Consider the following 23,188-nt stretch of genomic DNA (forward strand, 5'->3'; position numbering starts at 1 on the left):
AACATTTGTCTGTTGATTTGTGATCATTTAGAAATTAATACTAATGTCATCATTTTTGAAACAGGGTCTGTTAAACTCAGTTCTATAATATGTCAAGAAAAAGCAAGCTAAAGACAGCATAGGCTACAAGAATAACTGTGGAAAAAATAGAAATGGTTGAATTTTTTACTTGGATCTAAGGTTTTGCTTTCAGTTCAATAAAATTTCAGTGAAATATTATTTCACCAAACGAGTTTTCTGCGATATCCTGTAGCATACATTTTCATGGTGGGAAATAACTTATTGTTGGAAAGTTCAAATTAAAGAATAAATGATTTTATAGTTGACTCATTTGATGATAAATGGAATTTTATGAAATTATTTTCATAATAATATGAATTGGTTGAATTTACTTAGCTAAGAAGAATAACAAGAGTTGTGTACTTACAGGTGTTGCGTATTGATTTAATTTTAGTGATTTTCTTATTGGGATGCAGATTGTCAAAGTGGCATTGAGGTACCATTAAATTCAAATAACTGTCACCTGATAATTATGTACCAGAGCTGGGTGCAGAAAGAATTGACCTTAAATAATTGAGGGAATTAAGTACTATTTCTAAACCATTGGGGAAGAAAGCCCACTTAGAGTTAGACTGGATTCAATTCAATAAATCTTGACTAAGGGCCTTCTATGCTTAAGGAATGCACTTTTCTAGGTAGGTTTTGGAGTCCATATCTGGCCTCAAGGGCCAGTGTCTTTGAATTTTTATGAAAGTGGATGCAGAACATATGTGTATTTATATACACATATGATTGGATGATGAAAGCAAAAATTAGACTTTGACACTGATGTTATTTTCAGTTTCATGGAAGCAACGGCACCAGGTCACAGTTCACATGCCATGATATGATCTGTCATTTTTGGGCAATGGAGAAACTTCGGTCTTTTCATGTTGTTGAAATGGGGTCGAGGCTACAGTTCTGATCCTTTGTGTTGCTTTCTATCTTGCCAGCGTCTGGTGGAGGCTGCAGAGGAAGCACACCTGAAACATGAATTTGATGCAGACTTGCAGGTAACTGATTATAGTTTGAGTTAAATTGTTTTGTGTGTTTGTTGCCAAAGGAGAAACACTAGGTATACTGGGAACACCAGAGTTCAGAGGTTTGGAGAGAAGGCTCTTGAAAGAATGGTACAGGGTTGAAATAAATGTGCCTATTTTTGGACAAGACAGGACAGTGATCCTCAACCATTTTCCACTATGCAAGTTACAATAGGTGATAACACACACTTACATGCATGTAACCAGGTTTCCTCTCTAATTCTGGGGGAGTTAATCAGTCAACTGTGACAATAATCACCAGAGATTTTAATGGTAAATTGATAAGATAGATGGCAGAATATATCCAAATCCCTCTTCCATAGCTGCATTTTAAGTGACTGAAAGCAATGTTGTTATGTATAGATCTAACCTTGAATTGACTGTTAATTATATTTAAAAATTAAATCATTCACAGACCTGGGATTTGAACATCTGCTTAATAACTTTTTGTTGTGGATCTCATATCTAATCATGGCACACCTGTGTCGGGTTGAGAAGGATTTTGATGCTGTCATGTATATATAAAACATAGTTAAAGGCAAGAAGTGAATTGAATAATACTTGGAGGTTCCTTTGGGTCCCTCCAGAAGGAAATTTCATCTGTATTGTCATTTTAGGTTTGTGAATTTTTCTCACTGCTAGCAAAACAGGGGTGAATCTTAATTCCTTAAGTCTGTGCCTTGCTAGAACATATCTCTTTTAGTGCCATGTGGTCACAATTAGGAAGTAGTGTTTATTTTGCTGTTTTCATTTATATGGAAAAGATAAATCTTCAAGCACAGAAAAAGATGGTGATACCAGAGATAGCCTTTGGCTGTGTCTCTGTCCCATGGTTGTACCTCTTGTAAAAGAATGCACACTCAAATGGGGTAATGGAGGAAAGTTTAATAAAGAAAATATTTACAGATGTATGGTAAGAGAAACCAACAAGCAATGGTGTTGTACCCCCGGGCAAGCCACACTCCTGGTCTGAAGGAGCAAGAGGAGGGAGTGGTTTCTAGAACCCAGGGAGAGTAGCTGTATGGAAAGGGTAATTGATAGAGAGATGGTGAGCTAGTAAGTGTAGAATCTGGGGAAAAAGATGCACCGATAACTGTCTCTAGCCTTCTGATCTCTTGCTGGTACCCACCATTGGCTGAACCCAACTGTTGGTGTAGTTGATTTGGTTCAGACTTTCTGAGGCTTTGGGTGGAAAAGGGTGAAAAATGGGTCTGGAGGGGAAACAGAAAATATCAAGCCCACCATTGGGCTCATTTTCAGTCATAACACCCAACGTGTGAAGCAAATAGAACCAAGAATGTAGCCAAGCATGAGAGGCTCCAGGGGGAGGCGGAGAAGCCCTGGGGACTGTTGGTAATACCTGGAGAGGAGTGGGGAAGCCAGCCCCGCTCTTAGAGCAGAGCTACAGAGAAGGAGCAGAGGAGTCAGCTGAAAATAGCAAGAAGCACCTTGCCTTCCTATAGCCACACCAGGGTCCATTTGTTGGTCACATTTGTCTTAAGTGTGCCTCCCCTTCAGAGGGTTTGGACTTCTTAGAGTGGACCAGAAGGGATTTGATGAAAGCATCAGGAAACACCTTTTAGGTCTGAAGATTGTAAGGATCTCTTGAATGCATTGCCAAGGGAAACTATGTCTCCTTGGGAGTTCCAGAAGCCTTTTCAGGAATATTCTGGTTGTAAATGACAGAAATTCAACTCAAATCAACTTAAATTTGATAAGAATCTGTGAGTCCAGTCTGATAGTAAATAAATAGATAAATACATAAATAAAAGAGAAGGAAACACTCTTACAGTAGAATGCCAACTACTAAATGTAGAAGAAATGATGGAGTTATAAAATTATGGTAATAATTGATTCAGGCAAGAATCTTCAATAGATGCTAAAACTAGCAGGTGAAAGTTTGATGAAGAACAGGACATTGACAATCTCAAAGTATCTGCCCACAAATTGCTTATTAATTACAAAGGGACTTATAGCAGCTTTATTATGGATAAACCATTTTAAATAGGTAATCAAAGGTAATATCATCAATAATGACACAAGGAAACAAAGTGCCTTCAGATGTTTATGACCAGAAAAAATACAACAAAGATTTCCAAAGGACTCTTTTGGAAAATCTGGTGTTTATGTTCATATAGTCAATTTTATTTTGAGATCAGTTGTCTACAAAAAGTAACTGGGTGAGGGAGGGAATGACTGATTGACTTGCAGGATTATTTATCCTTCAGGAGAGAAACCGTGTTCTGTGGTTTAGCTTAACTAACTTTAGAGCGCTCTTTTTTTGTCCCTCTGAAGCAATTGTTATTTTCTAAGAGTGCTCTGACTTCCTTCCTATGATTGATCCTTTACAATAAAATTCTGGTGCAGCACACTGATTCCCTTGTCAAATGTGGTGATGGAAACACAAATGCAGCATGAGTATCCCTCTCAAAAAAAATAGTGACTGAGAGAACGGGTCTCTGGAGTCTTACAGTTTTTGTTCTCTTGGGAACAAAGAAGATGGGCCCAGTTTTTCCTCCCCCATTGTCATCTGTTCTGTATAAGTACAAAACGAATATCAGAGGCTACAGCTGTGGTCTGAGCACAGAGTAGATGTTGAAATAATCTGTCAGTATTACAGAGTGTCATTCACTATCTGGACCATGACAGAATGTTCTCTGGGTCAGAGTAAACCATGTGCACTTTTGTGGAAACCTGGAAGATAGATGATTTGGAGAAAATGGATATGCATCAAAGAATGTATGTCTGCTTAGATGAAGGTTTTGAAGCTGTGAAACATTGATGCTGTTACGCGCAAGTCTGTTAACAGCTTGGGTGTCAGCCCCGTTGCTCTTCCTGGGGTAGCAGGTCTGTGTACAGGCTCTGAGTTTATTGCTACGACAGTCCATTAGAACTGATCAATTGTTAATCTGGGTTCCACTGACCTCTCTACAACACCTGCCAGTGGATTGTTTTTATCAAAAAAATTTCAGAGTACCATCTGCTCACCATGAAGTAATGTTGAGGAGGTTCCCGTGCTATTAGCTCGGGAAGAGCAGAGGGAGCTGGGAGTCTATTTTCCTACAGAAACAAAAATGTTTTTGTGACGTTTCCTAAACTGTACAGCTTCAAGTTACATAGTCTTAGCCCCCACTCCACCATCCCATTTCCAAAATAAAAAAGAAATGCTGGATCTGCCTCTTCTTTCACTTTAGATTGGAGTCTTCGTGTCTTTGCATCATAATGTGCTTTAAAAGTGAAGAATTTGTTTTTCATTGGTAGAATCATAAAAAATTACCAAAAGAAAGTCATGCCTCCTTATTGTCAGGATTTTATTTATCATTTAAATTTCCTCTTACAGTTTCTCCAGAGGTTTAGCCTTTTCCTTATGAGCTTATAGCCTTGACATTGGTAGTCCCTTCTGTAGGTCCTTAAATATGGCACTAGGTTGTTAGTTCTTAACAAAAACTATGTTGGGGCAAGAGGCAAAATACAGTCTTTGATGGGTAGCATATGTGAACTACCCACAATGCAGTGTCCTGCACACAAACCAGAGTTGCGTGGGTTCATTGGCTGGAAAACTTTCTTGTGGACACTGGTGTCGGTTTAGCCCCTGTATGGTGTCCTATGGATTCCAGACTGGCCTCTTGGTTTTGTTCTTTGTTCCCTGATATTTCCATTAGGGCACTTTTCAGTTAGAACTGATGCAAACACAGGCCTTGTTAAAATGGCATCTTCCCTTTTTTAACCGCATGCTTTGAATTAACATAGGTTTTTAATGTAAAGCACATATGAGATTGATAATTATAAGAAAAGAGTTTAAAAACTGTCTGAATTATCACATATGATCATTTGAGCATTTCATTCTCGTTATGTTGATGGGGCAAGGCTGGGGTGGTGGGGGCAGCCCCTAGCCCTGATTATCCTAGCTATTGATGAATTTCCAGAAAACTAGGTCTGCCCATGTAGTATAATTCAGAGAGAAGCCTTCTCCTCTTACTTATTCTTTCTTTTGGGGTTTTTCTACCGGCAGCGAAGAAGAAAAAAGTCCTTTTGACTGTTTACTAAAAACCTGCTTATCTTTGAACTGCAAACATATTTTCTTTGAAAGCTGTCTTAAATAAGTGCCAATTGCACAGAGCTGGTGCACAGTGGGGGAAAAAAAAGAATTGTGGTTTTGAATTGTGTATCCTACGGAAAGCTTTTTGATTACAAAGTTTTCTACAATAATTTTTCTTTGTTGCTTTGTAAGTAGTAGGGGGAAAAAGCCTGATGACATTCAGAGGGATAACCAAGTGTGAGTGGAAGGGAACTGGGGGGGTCGCAGTGTCCTGAACATCCCCTCCTGGTCACTGCCGAGCTGCTGTCACCTATCTTGCACACACAATGTCCTGATTTCAGACTTGGGGTGAGAGGTTTGGATTGGAAGTGATGTAGAGACCACTGATGGGAAATCTCGGGGTGGGACGGCTTGTGATACTTGCTAGAGCATCTTCCTCCACCTCGTTGCCACTGCCTGTTGCATTGGGAGGCTGTGTTGAAGGAGAACCCAGGGAGGAGAGAGGGGTGGCTCTGGAGCTCCAACATTCCCTTTAGAACATCCAACATTAGCCACTGGGAGAAGGAAGCCTTTCTCAGAAGGCTTAGGAAGGGCATCTAGCAAACAGCGGAGTAGAGCTGTCCTTTTCCTGACAGCGTCTCGTTGCTGGCTAGTGAGGCTTTGCCCTGGGGAAAAACTGTATGCTGTGAAGGAGAGCAAAGGTCAGGTTTAGCAGAAGTACTTGCTGGGTGGAGGAGATGACTGTCCTCATGGGGTTTCTCATGTATTTCTGTTAAGCCCCAATCCATCCTTGCTCTCTTGGACTGAGTGAGGTGTTGAACTCCTTGCTGAGGGAGGAGGTGGAACACGGAAGACCCAGACCCCAAAACTGGAAATAGATTTTTTTATAGAGATAGCTCATTGACTTTTGTGCACTAAACAAGAAAGATAGGGTTCACATCTATAGGAGAAAGAAATGAAAAGAGAAGGAAATTTTCACACTTTTTGTATTAAAATAAGCCCCTCTTTTCTGATGTAATTTATCAGGGGATGCTTTTTTTTTTTCTTTTCTCCTCCTTTTTCTTTTTATCAGCTTGGCCAGGGTTCACAGTCTTCTGCATTTTAAGATCTTACATTAGATGTTTCTTAGTTAGGACTTGCCATATGTCATTTATTCACAAGACTGATATGTAAATAGTTTCTGAGGAATCTTTAAGTGTGAGCATTTAAAAGTCAAAGTAATTTCTTCGTTGTTACATGCACACACACTGTCATTTTCGTGCATTTGGCTAGAACGTTATAACTTTTACAGAGAGAGCTTTGGTCTAGAGGTCTGAAAATGCAGATTCTGGTAGTTCTGGTCCCAACTGGACCATTTACTTGCTCAAGGAACTGATTGCTCATCCATAAAAAGACAGATTGTGATATCTAGATGATTTCTAAGAACTCATTCATCTCTCATGTGCCAAGATTCATTCAACAAATAGTTATCAGTGATATCCTGTGGGTCAGGCACTGGGTTTTGGATATGGCCAAGAGCTAGACAGATGCTGTCTTTGTTCTCATGGAGCTCACGCTCTAATGTGAGTGACAGATTTTAAAGACATGATGACAGAAATAATTTTAAAATTTTGATCATGATGAATGACATGAAACATAAGCAGGGACTTCCCTGGTGGTCCAGTGTTAAAGGATCCGCCTTCCAATGCAGGGGACACAGGTTCGATCCCTGATTGGGGAACTAAGATCCGAAATGCTGTGGGGCAACTAAGCCCGCGCGCCACAACTACTAAGCTAGCGCATCTCAACTAGAGAGCCTGCGTGCTGCAAACTACAGAGCCCACGTGCTCTGGAGCCTGCGCGCCACAACTAAAGAAGAGAAAACCCACGTGCCACAACTAGAGAGAAGCCCACGCGCCACACCTAAGACCCGATGCAGCCATAAAAAGGAAGGGAGGGAGGGAGGGAGGAAGGAAGGAAGAAAAGAAACATAAGCACAGGGCATAATTACAGCACAGGACAGGAGACCTTGCCTGGTCTGGGAGTTCAAGGGACCTTGGTGCAAATCCCTGAAGAGTGAGTCTTGACTGAGTGGTGATTCTAGATTTACCTCCTCCAGGGCTAGAAGAAATCTCCCTGCAAAGTTATAAGTTCTAGCCAGGGGAACAAAGACAATAGTGTGTGCATCTCCGGTGCATCTATGTGTGTGTGTAACAACAGAGAACCCATAATACCTGTATTTTCCATAAATGCAAAATTAAAATTATTTTATCTGCTTTCCCATATAGTAGTCTTTCTCACCTAGTGATACTTTATTGTTGCCTCTTTAATGATGCTTATCATTTCTTATCCTGTTAGTTTTATTCATATGTGTCCATTTTTTGCTTAATTTAAATTTATTCAGAACTCAGCACCTGATAGGCCCTGTTCTAGGTTGTGGGAATTCCATAAACTGAGATGTGACCCTCTTCCTCCAGGAAAGTTCTAATCTCCCTTTTTAAGATATGTTTCGTTAGTTGTTACTTTAAGGATTACAATAGGCATCTTTAACTTAAGTGCACAGTGTATCTTGAGTTAATTTACTGTGCGAAGTACCACTCCATCTGAAACAAGAATAGTGTACTTCTACCTACCACTTTCCTTCGTGTAGTCATATATTTTACTATTATATGTGTTATAAACACTGTAAGATGTTATTTTGTTTTAGTTTTGCTTTAAACAGCTGTTTTCTAAAAAATTAAATAAGAAATAAGGTAGTATGTATTGATATTTACCTACACATTTACTATTTCTGGCACTCTTCATTTCATTGAGTTTCCTTCTGTTATCATATCTCATCAGCCTGAAGAACATCTTTTAGCTTTTTTTTTTTCTTTTTCATTTTTGCATTGAAGGTCTGGTAGCAACAACTTCCCTCAGCTTTTGTGTAGCTAAAAATATCTGTATTTTGCCCTCATTTTTGAAGGATACTTTTGCTGGATACAGAATTTTTACTTGACAGTTTATATTTTTCTTTTACCACTTTGAAGATATCATCCCATTCTCTTCTGATCTTTAATGTTTCTGATGAAATGTCATCCATCATTTTTATCTTTGTTCCTCTGGATACACTGAGTCATTTTTCTCTCCTGCTTTCAAGATTTTTTCTCCTTATCTTTGATTTTCAGTATACTATACAGTGTGATAGGTTAAGGGTGTTACTAGATGTGATTTTCTTTATATTAATTCTGCTTGGAGCTTGCTGAGATTCTTGTATATTCTCACCATATTTGGAAAATTTTTAACAATTATTTCTTCAAAATTTTACCTGCCCCATTCTTGTTACATTTTCTTCTGGAACTTAAGTCACATCTATGTTTGATTGCTTAATATCATACCACAGATCAGTGTGGCTCTTTTTTTAGTTTGTTTCCAATCTATTTTCTATTAATTGGTCTCCTAGTTTACTAGCCCTTTTTTTTCTGTGGTCTCCAATCTACTGTTAAACTCATCCAGGGAATATTTTATTTCATGTATTGTACTCTTAGTTCTAGAATTTTCAATAAATCTTTTTTTTAGTTGAAGTATAGTTGATTTACAATGTTGTATTAGTTTCTAGTGTACAGCAAAGTAATTCAGATATATATATATATTCTTTTTCATATTCTTTTCCATTATAGGTTATTACAAGATAATGAATATAGTTCCCTGTGCTATACAGTAGGACCTTGTTGTTTATCAAATCTTTTAAAATTGTTTTTATTTCCTGCTGAAATTCCCCATCTATGCACCAATTATGTTCATGATTTCTTTTAAGTCCTCAGACATATCTACAGTAGCTGTTTTAAATTCCTTCTCTGCTAATTCCAGCATCTGGGTCATTTCTGTTTCTATTGAGTGCTGTTTTCTTTTGAAGCCCCATTTTTTTTGCTTCTTCATATGTCTAGTAATTTTTGTTGTAGGTTAGGCATTGTGTTATGTCTTTGAATGATTTTTGTAAATTTCCTCATTGTAACTTAGTATAGTTCCATTCATGTTGTAGATGTCCTAAAAATACCAAATTTATTGAATCCAATTAAGTTGGATTTAGGAAACAGTTATTCAAGAGATGAAGAGAAGAGAATGATCAACTATACATAATAGGGAAGACTCCAGTGGTTTAATCTTCTGCACTCTAACAATGTAAGTAGTGAGTACAACATAGACTTCTTTGTTCCAGAAATACCACAAGGCCATCTTCTAGCTGAAAGAAAGAGAAAAATGCATTTCTGTTATAGAATCTTGGACCACAAACATTGTTTCTCAAAAGTTTATAATTTCTGTAGCTTAATTATATTGCTACCATCCCCTGTTCTAAATCCAGATAAAAATATTAATAAATTTAAAGACAAAAAGTACAACTTTATAGCAATGGTAATTGATTTGGTTTTGTTTGAACAGTCACCTTACTTAATAGTTCAGAGGGGAAAAATGACATTATTTGCTCCTCCCAAAGTTATCATTTATTTGTCTGTGGAATGTTTTCACATTAGTGACTCTCTTTTTTCTTTGCTACTTGGGTGTTTAGAAACTTAGGTCTTTTATCTTTAATTTTATCAATAATGAATAATCTAATAAAACCCCTATGTGTTTCCCCTTTGTCCTAGTCTTTCTTGTTACAACATTCTTTTTTCTATCATGACCATGTATACCTTAATTTGTAGGTAATAGTGTTTAGAGAAGTCTGAAATGTTGCTTTAGAAAGCCCTTTCTTTTCCTATCAAGTCATTGGTTCTTTTGTGATTCCTTTTTATCTTGGGTTTTCTCAATTGGGCTTTCTCAAAACTGGGAATGTTTATTTAAAATAAATATTTGTTTAAAACATATTTGTTTAAAATATATGTTAAACATAGTAAAACACCACCAATTCAGACTTTATTAAACATTTCAATTAAACAAACACTTTTAAAGCACAGTTTTATTGTTTCCACATACACAGTGTGATTGTGATGTTTCAGATATCAGCCAGTTTGGAAAGGGGACATTTTGGGACATCGAGGCCCTCCTGGCATATCTATAGTTATAATTAGATAAACACTTAGTGGTGCTGTTAATCATAATATCAGAGTCCCACAGTACATTGCCAGAAACCTTAGTGTCTTTCGTTAAGATGGCTGACTGCAGAGGTCATTGGCAGATCCCAGAAGTTACCTTGGGGTCTTTCTCCAGCAAATTCTTTGGCAGCCCTTAGGGATGCTGGAATGCCCTTAGGTTGCTGATTTCATCAAGGGTCTTGTGGTCTAGGAATTTGCCAACTGCTATCGAATTTTTAAAGTAAAACTTGAATCTGGTGGCAATGTAGAAAGTAGACACCTCAACAGAAATTTTGTAATCTCATTTAAGCCTGTTTGTTAATAAAGCACCTGATATGTACACAGATGAATTAATTCTCATGTTTTCTACTTTCAGTTTAGTTTGAGAGGTAGGTCTTTATAATATAAATAACTCCAAGTACGTGCCTTTGGTATAGTAATCCTAATTCTTCAAATTAAAAAAATTTCATGACTGACATTTTTAGGATAGTTCTCTTTGCTGGTTAATTAATACTAATAGAATATAGGAACAATGATAAGAGTAATAGGTGCCATTATTTAAAATGTATTAGGTATAGGCAGTGGCTTAAATGCTTTCCAGGCATTATCTCATTTAATTCTTCTCCCCACAGTCATGTGAGAGAGATACTGTTATTATCTCCATTTTACATAAGGAGAAACTAAGATTGAGAGGCCACACGTTGGGCCCAAGGTTATACCACAGTGGGTGGACCAGCCAGAATCCACACCTGAGACTGTCTGGCTCCAAAGACCAATCAGTTATGTTGCCTCATGGAATCACAAATTTTAACACTGACTTTAAATTGCACTGGACAAAATCTTATAAAGAAATAAATTTAAGAAGAAAGTTATAGTGGGTTATTTAATAGGTCTATCAAAAAAAAGAAGGTCTATCAAATACATCAAAAAGAAATTTTCTAGAATGGTAAATTCTGACCCATGAACCTATGTAATAAAAAAATCTCTTAATAAGATATAATGATTTAGTAAAAATGATTAAGCATCACTTTACTGATATTATTAGAAACGGACATAAGGGAGACATCCCTCATTTGGTAATTGGATCTATTATCTACATAGTAACCACTGTGACTTTTTAAAAATACAAGTTACTTATTACTTACACTTTGCAGGTGGATTAGCAGCTACTTCCCTTTCCTTCGTGTCTGCTATGTTCCTGCCTTACTCCTTCTGTTCTTTGAGCTCGCCTATACGATTTGTTTGTTTATTTTCTGTCTCCTCCAGCAAAACATGAGCTCCATGAGAGCAGGCACCTGACATCTAGTCATATGTCCACAAATATTTGTTAGAATTAATTGAAATTCATAATGGTGATACAGTCACTAAAATCTGCAGCTGACTGGTAATCACCAGCATCGTTGGTAATTCATGAAGTTGTCATCTGTTTATTTCAATTAGAAAAAGCTAATTCTTTCTTAAAATAAATACTTATGGCATGACCAGAAGTGATTAAATTATTGCTGTAATATTCAAAGACATTTTCATATATTAATGGCAGCTTTTATTGAAGCAGTTGGCTTTTGTTGTTACTTATAATAAATTCATGAAATGGCTAATTTTCTTAATCTAAATGAGATTTTTCTGCCATTTAATATGTAGTTACAAATATATGAGTATACTAATTATGAAGAAGATAACTGATTAATTTAATGAATATTATGTTAAATGAGTATCAAGTTATTTTATTAAAGAGTTATGTTCTTATAGAGAAAACATCTTTAAAATTGGAAAGGAGAAAAATTAGAAGGGAAACATGCTCTTACAACTCAAGTTTCCTCTCTTGGGCAGGTCCCCACCCACCTTTCTAGCTCCCATAATCAGCGCTACAGACACCATATGTCTGTGGCAGGAGTAGCCTCTTACAACACAAGTAGGAATTCAGAGGAGACATAATCAGCCTTTAAGAATAGGTATTTGACAGCAATAATGGGTGTGACTTGAGGTCGTATGTGAAATCTTTGTCTACCAGATATCAAACATCTAACATTATAATCTCCTTAGAATACCTTTAAAAGCCATAAAAGTCAGCCCCTTACAGAAAATCCTTGATCTGACATTTCACTTGTCCATAGCAAAATAAAACAACAACAAAATAAATAAACAGGCTTCAAAACAAAAACAGCTTTTCTCATGCTGGTAGTCATTAATAGAGGGGGAAAAAAGTAATTTTTTTCCCTTGGAGTATTGCATTAGTAGCTAGGGGCCTTGAAGTTTTGCTAATCAGCTATGTGACCTTGGTTAAATCACATTTCCTTTCAGACTTCATGTTACTTCTGGTAAATGAGGGCATGAGACTGGTTTGATTTTCCTGCCTGGTCTAGAACTGCCTAAGTCTGTGAGGTTGTGATTTTTTACAGGGAAAGGATAGCAATTACTTTTCCGTAGAGTGAGGGTATTCTTTTAGGAAATCCAGCAACGTCTACAGACATAGCATTGTCCTAAGGGAAACACCTCTGAGAAGAAAATCTCTCAATTCTTTCCTCCCCACAAATAGATATAAACTTCCTACTTTAAAGCTGGAACAGAGAAATTTCAAGGGAAGATTGCTTGATTGGATCATTCACAGACCGCCCCCGCCCCCGTAAATTATTTTATCATTTTAGATTTAAAGGGGTTCTTTTGAATAATATAAAGGACACTTTTTTTTTTTTTTTTGGTGTGTGATTTTAAGAACTTAACTCTGGAATGTAAATGACTTGACCCCAAACCGTAGTTTCTGTATGGTTAAAGAAATTCAGAACCAAATTAAACCTTTGCTTTTGCCTTATTTAGCAGTGATTATGTCGTGCATGTGAATGTATTCATAATTGATCCTTCTTCCTAAAAGTTTTCAGGTGGCTGAGACCATGTAAACACCATGAAAAAAATTTTTTTCTAGGTTTTAAAGCCTTTTGTCCTCTCATTCTACATGAGATTGGCTGAAATGTAGAAGTTGTTCTGATTAAAAGGAGCAAGATTGGAGAGCTGGAGGAGGAATTACAGCTTATTAGTAATATTTTCTGAAACCCAGGTCAGAAGAACAATGGGCCACAAACAGCTTTTGTCTGGTCAAAATGCCGTTTTGATTACAAGAAGATACAAAAGGATTCATTATGTCTGCTTATATTTGCTGATTAATATTCTGGGTGAGGTAGATATTAGCTGTCTTCTGAAGAGAGAAAGACACATTTGAATCCTGGCTTGTTTTTTCTTGCTGGTGGTGAGACCCACGGCAAATTTCCTAGCCTGTTGGAGTCTCAGTTTCTTCTGTATATTTAGGGTGATGATACTCTCCCTGTAATGGTGTCAGATTTCCACGGGCTTATTGATCTACATGAAGTATTGAGCACACTGTCTGGTACAGAACATGATCCCAGTTCAGGGTAACCATTATCATTACTATGATCATTATTTTGACCAATACTCTTGAAATACAAAGAAGTTGATTACATTCATAATTGCTTATTTAGTCTCTGCCTCCTTTGAGGGCTGTGAGTTCTGTGGGGCAGGGACCACATCTGTTTCTCAGTTTGTGATCAGAGCTTAGGCACACAGCTGGCACTCAAGAAATATCTGAAGAAGGGGTGAATGACTGATGGAAAAAAATGGAGGATCATCTCAAGAGTGAGATCCCCACTAGGAAGACGGTTAAAAGCATCATTTGTTCAAGAGAAAAAAATGCGATGCTCCTAGCAGAATTGGGAGCAGCAGCGGGGCTGTGCATGCTCAGAGCCTGAGCCATTTCTAGCCTTTTTGGGACTTTGGTGGGTGACAGGATTGGGTGTTTTGTGTCCATGGAGGGACTGAACTCAGACTCTCTTTGGTCACACCTGTGCCTTCCTGGGTGTGTGAGGCAGATGGTGGGAGGCCCCTATCTAAGTAGGCAGAGAGAGCAAAAGACCTGGAACAATTTCCCTTCATAATCATCAGCCAATTTTGGAGCACTGGGTTAGCTAATTGTTCACTTTTGCTTTCATTGTTGTTTTAAAAAGGGTCCTTTATCTGTCTGAAGAGAAACACAAACAAGAGACTGGTGTTAGGACATATTTTATATTCCTCTTACAATTTCATTAATGGTTTTAAAGGATATCTCTCTTGTAATTGCCTTAAGCATTCTGTCTTTATTATTAAATACCAGCCATTTATTATGTTCTACACTTCTTTTTGGCTCTGTGTGCCATATTTTCTGGGACCTTCTGAATTTAAAATGATTGAACTGTAGGGCACGTGGTTCTGGGAGCATGCCCTCTCATTTAAATTTCCAGGAGCACCACCATGCTCTTAGAATGTCTTAGCAGAAACAGATGTCTGGAGTCTGGGCCTTTATTCATTTCACTTTCAAAGACAACATAACTATCAGATTAAAAATCAGCAAAATTCTGTTTGCTTTGGAGCCAGCTATATTCCACTTTTTAGGTCTCATATGCCCCAACCCCAACTCTGGGTTCTGATCTTTAATCTCGGTCACATCTCAGCTGGGTCCACATCCAGTCTCAGGTTATTTGAGAGGAGTTGCAAGACCTTGACTCAGAATCACAAGGTACGCCTTAAACTTTAGACTGTCAGGTGAAATAGCATTTGGGGGGCTATGACTATCGTATTTAATCTTCATACCAATCTGGTGAGGGTAGGTACTATGATAACCTCACTTCATGAATGATAAAACTGGCATTCAGAGAAGTTAAAAAGTTACGCACAGTCACACGGTACAGCATGGTGAACCCTTGGATCAGAAACTAACTGGTTTTGATTCCATGAACAGTGCTTAAGTATTACACTTTTCAGAAAGCATTTGTTTATGAATATTTATTTTCTAGGTCTTTCTTTGGTCTGGTGTGGGTGGGTGATGGGAAATTGTAAGGAATTTGGAAAGCAGACTACCAAAGGTACAGGTTGAATTCAGTTGAGTCAGTAGCTGTTGTTTTTATTTTCTTGCCTCATTGGACTACAGAATTGTCTCCTTCGGTATTTGATGCTATTGTTATATATTTTCTTTTTTTTTAAATTTTATTTATTTATTTATGGCTGTGTTGGGTCTTCGTTTCTGTGCGAGGGCTTTCTCTAGTTGTGGCATGCGGGGGCCACTCTTCATCGCGGTGCGCGGGCCTCTCACTATCGCGGCCTCTCTTGTTGCGGAGCACAGGCTCCAGACGCGCAGGCTCAGTAACTGTGGCTCACGGGCCCAGCTGTTCCGTGACATGTGGGATCTTCCCAGACCAGGGCTCGAACCTGCGTCCCCTGCATTGGCAGGCAGACTCTCAACCACTGCGCCACCAGGGAAGCCCTGTTATATATTTTCTGAAGTCACCATTTATAAGCCACATGATACTCTTTCCAGGGTGGGGGCTCGGCTCCCAGATGAAGAAAGAAGCACCTCTGGCAAGATGATTCTGCAGTGAGCTTGGTGGTAGTGTGGGAACATCTGTCATCTGCAGTATTTCTATACCAAAGGCCCTGAGTATTCATTCATTCATTAGTTCATTTGTTCATTACTTTCTTGGATCTACCTGCAAAGGAAAAGATTCTAGAATATTTTCCCTGGGACTTGGGACAGCAGCCAGGGTGCCAGCAATAATTGGAGGTGCCTGATACAGTGAGTCAGACATAATGTGCTCTCTTTGTTTGCTTCCTCTGCCTTTTTTCTATTCTCTTTAAGTTTAATAGACAAAAGATGGGGAAACGGCAGAGCAGGTGACATCCGCTCTTGAGCAAGGAGGGCCTTAGGGGTCGGTCCCTTGGGAGTGTCTGCAGATGGAATTTAAGCTATTGATGTATATTCTTCCAATGTGGCAGAAACCAACTCTGGATTTGAAAAGTTCACCTGGACTCCACAGGGGGAGGACTGTTGTTGGCAGATTTGCTTTTCTGAGAGAGGCAACCATTTCCTGCTGCATGGTTATCATGTCAAGGGTTGGGAACCAGGGCATGTTGGCAATAAGGATTTAATGAATACATATGAGAAGAGGAGATTCAAGCCACTGAGCAGCATATTGCCCTAGGCCACTTCCCATTTCAGGATGGTGAGATATTTAGGGGAGTAAATTTCAGGTGATCATTGAAGAAAAAATGTTCGAGGGGCATTGGGATGAGATATGTCCTAACTGGTGTTTCCCACAGCAGGGGGGTGGTCCACCTCGCTTGGAGCCTTATAATCACCTCTCAGGTTTGTCCATTGTCTTTGTTTTTATAATTCACATATAGCTTTAAAAAATACAATTAGGCCTGCCCTTGTGTGCATTATCCCACATGACAGAAAGGATGCGTTTTTAATTTATTCTTTGCTTCTAATTGTGGTGTCGGCATGTCAGGGTTCACTGGTTAGAGAGAGAATGCGCCTGCTTTTGTAAAGCAGTTAATTGGACCTGGTAACGATTATTGTCAGAAATACCTGGGGGTGGTGCTGGTCCCAGGGCGTCGTCCTTCATGGCGATTTCCAGCATCTAGCGTGCTGGGACACTGAGGATTTTCCAGAAGGAAACAGCAGATTGGAGTTCTTGTACTGCAGACCCAAATTGCAGTCCTGTTGGTGACCTTTTCTGAGTGTGTACTGCTTTCTGGTGCTAGGGACTTCTGAAGAGAATGTTTTCAATTTTGAGGTGTTTAAGAAAATATTTACAATACAGGCAACAAAGGACTAGTATCTAGGCTAGAGGCAGAACTCATCCATAGCAGTCACCAAAATATCACAGTAAAAACTCCTCCATATCAATCTACTGCAAAGAAGCAGCAGAAAAATGGGCAATGGATATGAGCAGTCAGTCAACAGGAGTAGAATTATATGGACGAAGAAAAGATACTCAATCTCACTAGTTATCAAGGAAAAGTAAATTAAAGCAGTGAAGTACAATTTTTACTGATCAGGTGGCAAAATCGTAATAATGATGATGAAGATGATGATATCAAATGTTGGTAAGGCCTGGGGAGATGGGACTCCACTGGTCCAGCCACACTTCAGGTCAGCTTTGCAGAAGCTTGTAAAACTGAAAATGCACAGACCCTGGGAATCATCAACTCCATATCTTGCATCTGCTTACAGAAACACTGGCACCTGTACACCAGAATACAGCATTGACTATAGGTGCGTGGGTTTAGCTCTGTGCTTTCTATCCTGTTCCACTGATCTATATTTCTGTTTTTGTGCCAGTACCATACTGTCTTGATGACTGTAGCTTTGTAATATAGTCTGAAGTCAGGGAGTCTGATTCCTCCAGCTCTGTTTTTTTCCTCAAGACTGCTTTGGCTATTTGGGGTCTTTTGTGTCTCCATACAAATTTTAAGACTTTTTGTTCTAGTTCTGTAAAAAATACCATTGGTAATTTGATAGGGATTGCATTGAATCTGTAGATTGCTTTGGGTAGTATAGTCATTTTCACAATATTGATTCTTCCAATCCAAGAACATGTTATGTCTCTCCATCTGTTTGGATCATCTTTAATTTCTTTCATCAGTGTCTTATAGTTTTCTGCATACAGGTCTTTTGTCTCCTTAGGTAGGTTTATACCTAGGTATTGTATTCTTTTTGTTGCAGTGGTAAATGGGAGTGTTTCCTTAATTTCTCTTTCAGATTTTTCATCATTAATGTATAGGAATGCAAGAGATTTCTGTGCATTAATTTTGTATCCTGCAACTTTACCAAATTCATTGATTAGCTCTAGTAGTTTTCTTGTGGCATCTTTAGGATTCTCTATGTATAGTATCATGTCATCTGCAAACAGTGACACTTTTACTTCTTCTTTTCCAATTTGTATTCCTTTTATTTCTTTTTTTTCTTTGATTGCCGTGGCTAGGACTTCCAAACTGTGTTGAATAATAGAGGTGAGAGTGGACATCCTTGTCTTGTTCCTGATCTTAGAGGAAATGCTTTCAGTTTTTCACCATAGAGAATGATGTTTGCTGTGGGTTTGTTGTATATGGCCTTTATTATGTTGAGGTAGGTTCCCTCTGTGCCTACTTTCTGAAGAGTTTTTATCATAAATGGGTATTGAATTTTGTAAAAAGCTTTTTCTGCATCTATTGAGATGATCATATGCTTTTTCTTCTTCAATTTGTTAATATGGTGTATCACATTGATTGATTTGCATACATTGAAGAATCCTTGCATTCCTGGGATAAACCCCACTTGATCATGGTGTATGATCCTTTTAATGTGCTGTTGGATTCTGTTTGCTAGTATTTTGTTGAGGATTTTTGCATCTATATTCGTCAGTGATATTGGTCTGTAATTTTCTTTTTTGTAGTATCTTTGTCTGGTTTTGGTATCAGAGTGATAGTGGCCTCATAGAATGAGTTTGTGAGTGTTCCTTCCTCTGCAATTTTTGGGAAGAGTTTGAGAAGGATGGGTGTTAACTCTTCTCTAAATGTTTGATAGAATTCACCTGTGAAGCCATCTGGTCCTGGACTTTTGTTTGTTGGAAGATTTTTAATCACAGTTTCAATTTCATTACTTGTGATTGGTCTGTTCATATTTTCTGTTTCTTCCTGGTCAGTCTTGGCAGGTTATACCTTTCTAAGAATTTGTCCATTTCTTCCAGGTTGTCTGTTTTATTGGCATAGAGTTGCTTGTAGTAGTGTCTTAGGATGCTTTGTATTTCTGCGCTGTCTGTTGTAACTTTTCCTTTTTCATTTCTAATTTTATTGATTTGAGTCCTTTCCCTCTTTTTCTTGATGAGTCTGGCTAATGGTTTTTCAATCTTGTTTATCTTTTCAAAGAACCAGATTTTAGTTTTATTGATCTGTGCTATTGTTTTCTTTGTTTCTATTTCATTTATTTCTACTCTGATCTTTATGATTTCTTTCCTTCTGCTAACTTTGGGTTTTGTTTGTTCTTCTTTCTCTAGTTCCTTTAGGTGTAAGTTTAGATTGTTTATTTGAGATTTTTCTTGCTTATTGAGGTAGGCTTCTATTGCTATAAACTTCCCTCTTAGAACTGCTTTTTCTGCATCCCATAGGTTTTGGATAATCGTGTTTTCATTGTCATTTGTGTCTAGGTATTTTTTGGTTTCCTCTTTGATGTCTTCAGTGATTGGTCATTTAGTAATGTATTGTTTAGCCTCCATGTGTTTGTGTTTTTTACGTTTTTTTCCCTGTAATTGATTTCTAATCTCATAGCATTGTGGTTAGAAAAGATGCTTGTTGTAATTTCAATTTTCTTAAATTTACTGAGGCTTGAGTTGTGACCCAGGATGTGATCTATCCTGGAGAACGTTCTGTGTGCACTTGAGAAGAAAGTGTAATCTGCTGTTTGTGGATGGAATGTCCTATAAATATCAATTAAATCTATCTGGTCTATTGTGTCATTTAAAGCTTGTGTTTCCTTATTAATTTTCATTTTGGATGATCTGTCCATTGGTGTAAGTGAGGTGTTAAAGTCCCCCACTATTATTGTGTTACTGTCAATTTCCTCTTTTATAGCTGTTAGCAGTTGCCTTATGTATTGAGGTGCTCCTATTTTGGGTGCATATATATTTATAACTGTTACATCTTCTTCTTGGATTGATCCCTTGATCATTATGTAGTGTCCTTCCTTGTCTCTTGTAACATTCTTTATTTTAAAGTCTATTTTATCTGATATGAGTATTGCTAGTCCAGCTTTCTTTTGAATTCCATTTGTATGGAATATCTTTTTCCATCCCCTCACTTTCAGTCTGTATGTGTCCCTAGGTCTGAAGTGGATCTCTTGTAGACAGCATATATATGGGTCTTGTTTTTGTATCCATTCAGCAAGCCTATGTCTTTTGGTTGGAGCATTTAATCCATTCACGTTTAAGGTAATTGTCGATATGTATGTTCCTATTACCATTTTCTTTTCTTTTTTTTTCTTTTTATATTTTTTAACATTTTTACTGGAGTATAATTGCTTTGCAGTGGTGTGTTAGTTTCTGCTTTATAACAAAGTAAATCAGTTATACATATACATATATCCCCATATCTCTTCCCTCTTGCATCTCCCTGCCTCCCACCCTCCCTATCCCACCTTTCTAGCTGGTCACAAAGCACCGAGCTGATCTCCCTGTGCTATGCGACTGCTTCCCACTAGCTATCTGTTTTACATTTGGTAGTGTATATATGTCCATATATACACTATCACTCTCTCACTTTGTCCCAGCTTACCCTTCCCCCTCCCCATGTCCTCAAGTCCATTCTCTAGTAGGTCTGCGTCTTTGTTCCCATCTTGCCCTTACGTTCTTCATGACCATTTTAATTTTTTTTTAGATTCCATATGTATGTGTTAGCATATGGTATTTGTTTTCTCTTTCTGACTTCACTCTGTATGACAGACTCTAGGTCCATCCACCTCACTACAAATAACTCAATTTTGTTTCTTTTTATGGCTGTGTAATATTCCATTGTATATATGTGCCACATCTTCTTTATCCATTCATCTGTCAGTGGACACTTAGGTTGCTTCCATGTTCTGGCAATTGTAAATAGAGCTGCAATGAACATTGTCCTATTACCATTTTCTTAATTGTTATGGATTTGTTTTTGTAGTTCCTTTTCTTCTCTTGTGTTTCCCACTTAGAGAAGTTCCTTTAGCATTTGTTGTAGAGCTGGTTTGGGGGTGCTGAATTCTCTTAGCTTTTGCTTGTCTGTAAAGCTTTTGATTTCTCCCTCGAATCTGAATGAGATCATTGCCGGGTAGAGTAATCTTGGTTGTAGGTTCTTCCCTTTCATCACTTTAAATGTGTCATGCCACTCCCTTCTGGCTTGTAGAGTTTCTGCTGAGAAATCAGCTGTTAACCTTATGGGAGTTCCTTTGTATGTTATTTGTCGTTTTTCCCTTGTTGCTTTCAATAACTTTTCTTTGTCTTTAATTTTTACCAATTTGATTACTATGTGTCTCGGCGTGTTTCTCCTTGAGTTTATCCTGCCTGGGACTCTCTGCACTTCCTGGGCTTGGGTGGCTATTTCCTTTCCCATGTTAGGGGAGTTTTCAACTATAATCTCTTCAAATATTTTCTCGGGTCCTTTCTCTCTCTCTTCTCCTTCTGGGACCCCTAAAATGCGCATGTTGTTGCATTTAATGTTGTCCCAGAGGTCTCCTAGGCTGTCTTCATTTCTTTTCATTCTTTTTTCTTTATTCTGATCCACAGCAGTGAATTCCACCATTCTGTCTTACAGGTCACTTATCTGTTCTTCTGCCTCAGTTATTCTGCTATTGATTCCTTCTAGTGTAGTTTTCATTTCAGTTATTGTATTGTTCATCTCTGTTTGTTTGTTCTTTAATTCTTCTAGGTGTTTGTCCTTTAATTCTTCTAGGTCCTTGTTAAACATTTCTTGCATCTTCTCGATCTTTGCCTCCATTCTTTTTCCGAGGTCCTGGATCATCTTCACTCTCATTATTCTGTATTCTTTTTCTGGAAGGTTGCCTATCTCCATTTCATTTAGCTGTTTTTCTTCAGTTTTATCTTGTTCCTTCATCTGGTACATAGCCCTCTGCCTTTTCACCTTGTCTATCTTTCTGTGAATGTGATTTTTGTTCCACAGGCTGCAGGATTGCAGTTCTTCTTGCTTCTGCTGTCTGCCCTCTGGTGGATGAGGCTACCTAAGAGGCTTGTGCAAGTTTCCTGATGGGAGGGACTGGTGGTGGTTAGAGCTGGCTGCTGCTTTTGTGGCAGAGGTCAGTAAAACTTTAATCCACTTGTCTGCTGATGGGTGGGGCTGGGTTCCCTCCCTGTTGGTTGTTTGGCCTGAGGCGACCCAACACTGGAGCCTACCCGCGCTAATGGCGGACTCTGGGAGGGCTCACGCCAAGGAGTACTTCCTATAACTTCTGCTGCCAGTGTCCTTGTCCTCGTGGTGAGACACAACCACCCCCTGCCTCTGCAGGAGACCCTCCAACACTAGCAGGTAGGTCTGGTTCAGTCTCCTATGGGGTCACTGCTCCTTCCCCTGGGTCCTGATGTGCACACTACTTTGTATTTGCCCTCCAAGAGCGGAGTCTCTGTTTCCCCCAGTCCTGTCGAAGTCCTGCAGTCAAATCCCGCTAGCCTTCAAAGTCTGATTCTCTAGGAATTCCTCCTCCCATTGTCAGACCCACAGGTTGGGAAACCTGATGTGGGGCTCAGAACCTTCACTCCAGTGGGTGGACTTCTGTGGTATAAGTGTTCTCCAGTCTGTGAGTCACCCACCCAGCAGTTATGGGATTTGACTTAACTGTGATTGCGCCCCTCCTACCGTCTCATTGTGGATTCTCCTTTGTCTTTGGATATGGGGTATCTTTTTTGGTGAATTCCAGTGTCTTCCTGTCGATGATTGTTCAGCAGTTAGTTGTGATTCTGGTGCTCTTGCAAGAGGGAGTGAGAGCATGTCCTTCTACTCTGCCATCTTGAACCAATCTCTCCGCCTTCTTGATATTCTTAATGATTTTTGAAAAAGGGGCCCTGCATCTTCCTTTGCACTGGGCCCTGCAAGTTATGTAGCCAGCCACGGTTAGAGTGATTTTTGAGGCCTGCCCTGGACCAGGCTGTGAGGAGAGCTGGTGAGGACCCTGGAGCCTGGTTGGAGGAGAAGATCCTGGCTTGTGTCTCCATGAAAAGCAGATGGTTCTGACATTGAAGCTACAGAAGCAGCTCTTTATAACAGTGTGGGCTTTCAAGTTCCTCAAAGGAGGCCATGGAATCTGTTTGTTTTTGCCCTGAAGGCAGCAACTACTTCTTCCTTTTGTGCCTGAATGCACATTAGACCAGAGTTCCTGATGGGCCCACAGTCTGTGAAGGAAGCATTACCACTGACTGCTGAAGATGATGAGGCATTCATCCTACCCATAGATGACTGTTTTGTATTTCAGTCAGTCAGCTCCTGAGCGCAGATGGAGCCAGGACCTCTGGTGGGCTCTGCTTTCTTGGTGATGGAGCAAGTAGCCAGGAGGCAGCCTTCATCACATCTCCAGCAGCTTCTTGTGTGCTGTGGTCCATAGCACTTGGATTTGTCTACACTGCTCTCCTCATCATTTCCATCCTCTCCCCACAAACCTCCATCCTCCATACCTTACACATCCCTGCATCTCTGCATCTATG

At 38.9% G+C, this 23,188-nt stretch overlaps 1 protein-coding gene across 1 annotated transcript in view; it reads left to right on the forward strand.

Moving 5' to 3' along the window:
• The window catches only part of CACNA2D3 (calcium voltage-gated channel auxiliary subunit alpha2delta 3), a 768,110-nt gene that overhangs the window by 225,540 nt on the left and 519,382 nt on the right, over window positions 1–23,188 (forward strand). The window contains 1 exon segment of the mRNA XM_036869418.1: window positions 993–1,052. Within this exon segment, the coding sequence (XP_036725313.1) occupies window positions 993–1,052 (60 nt within the window).

This window comes from Balaenoptera musculus, chromosome 11 (genome assembly GCF_009873245.2).
Source record: "Balaenoptera musculus isolate JJ_BM4_2016_0621 chromosome 11, mBalMus1.pri.v3, whole genome shotgun sequence".
NCBI lineage: Eukaryota > Metazoa > Chordata > Mammalia > Artiodactyla > Balaenopteridae > Balaenoptera > Balaenoptera musculus.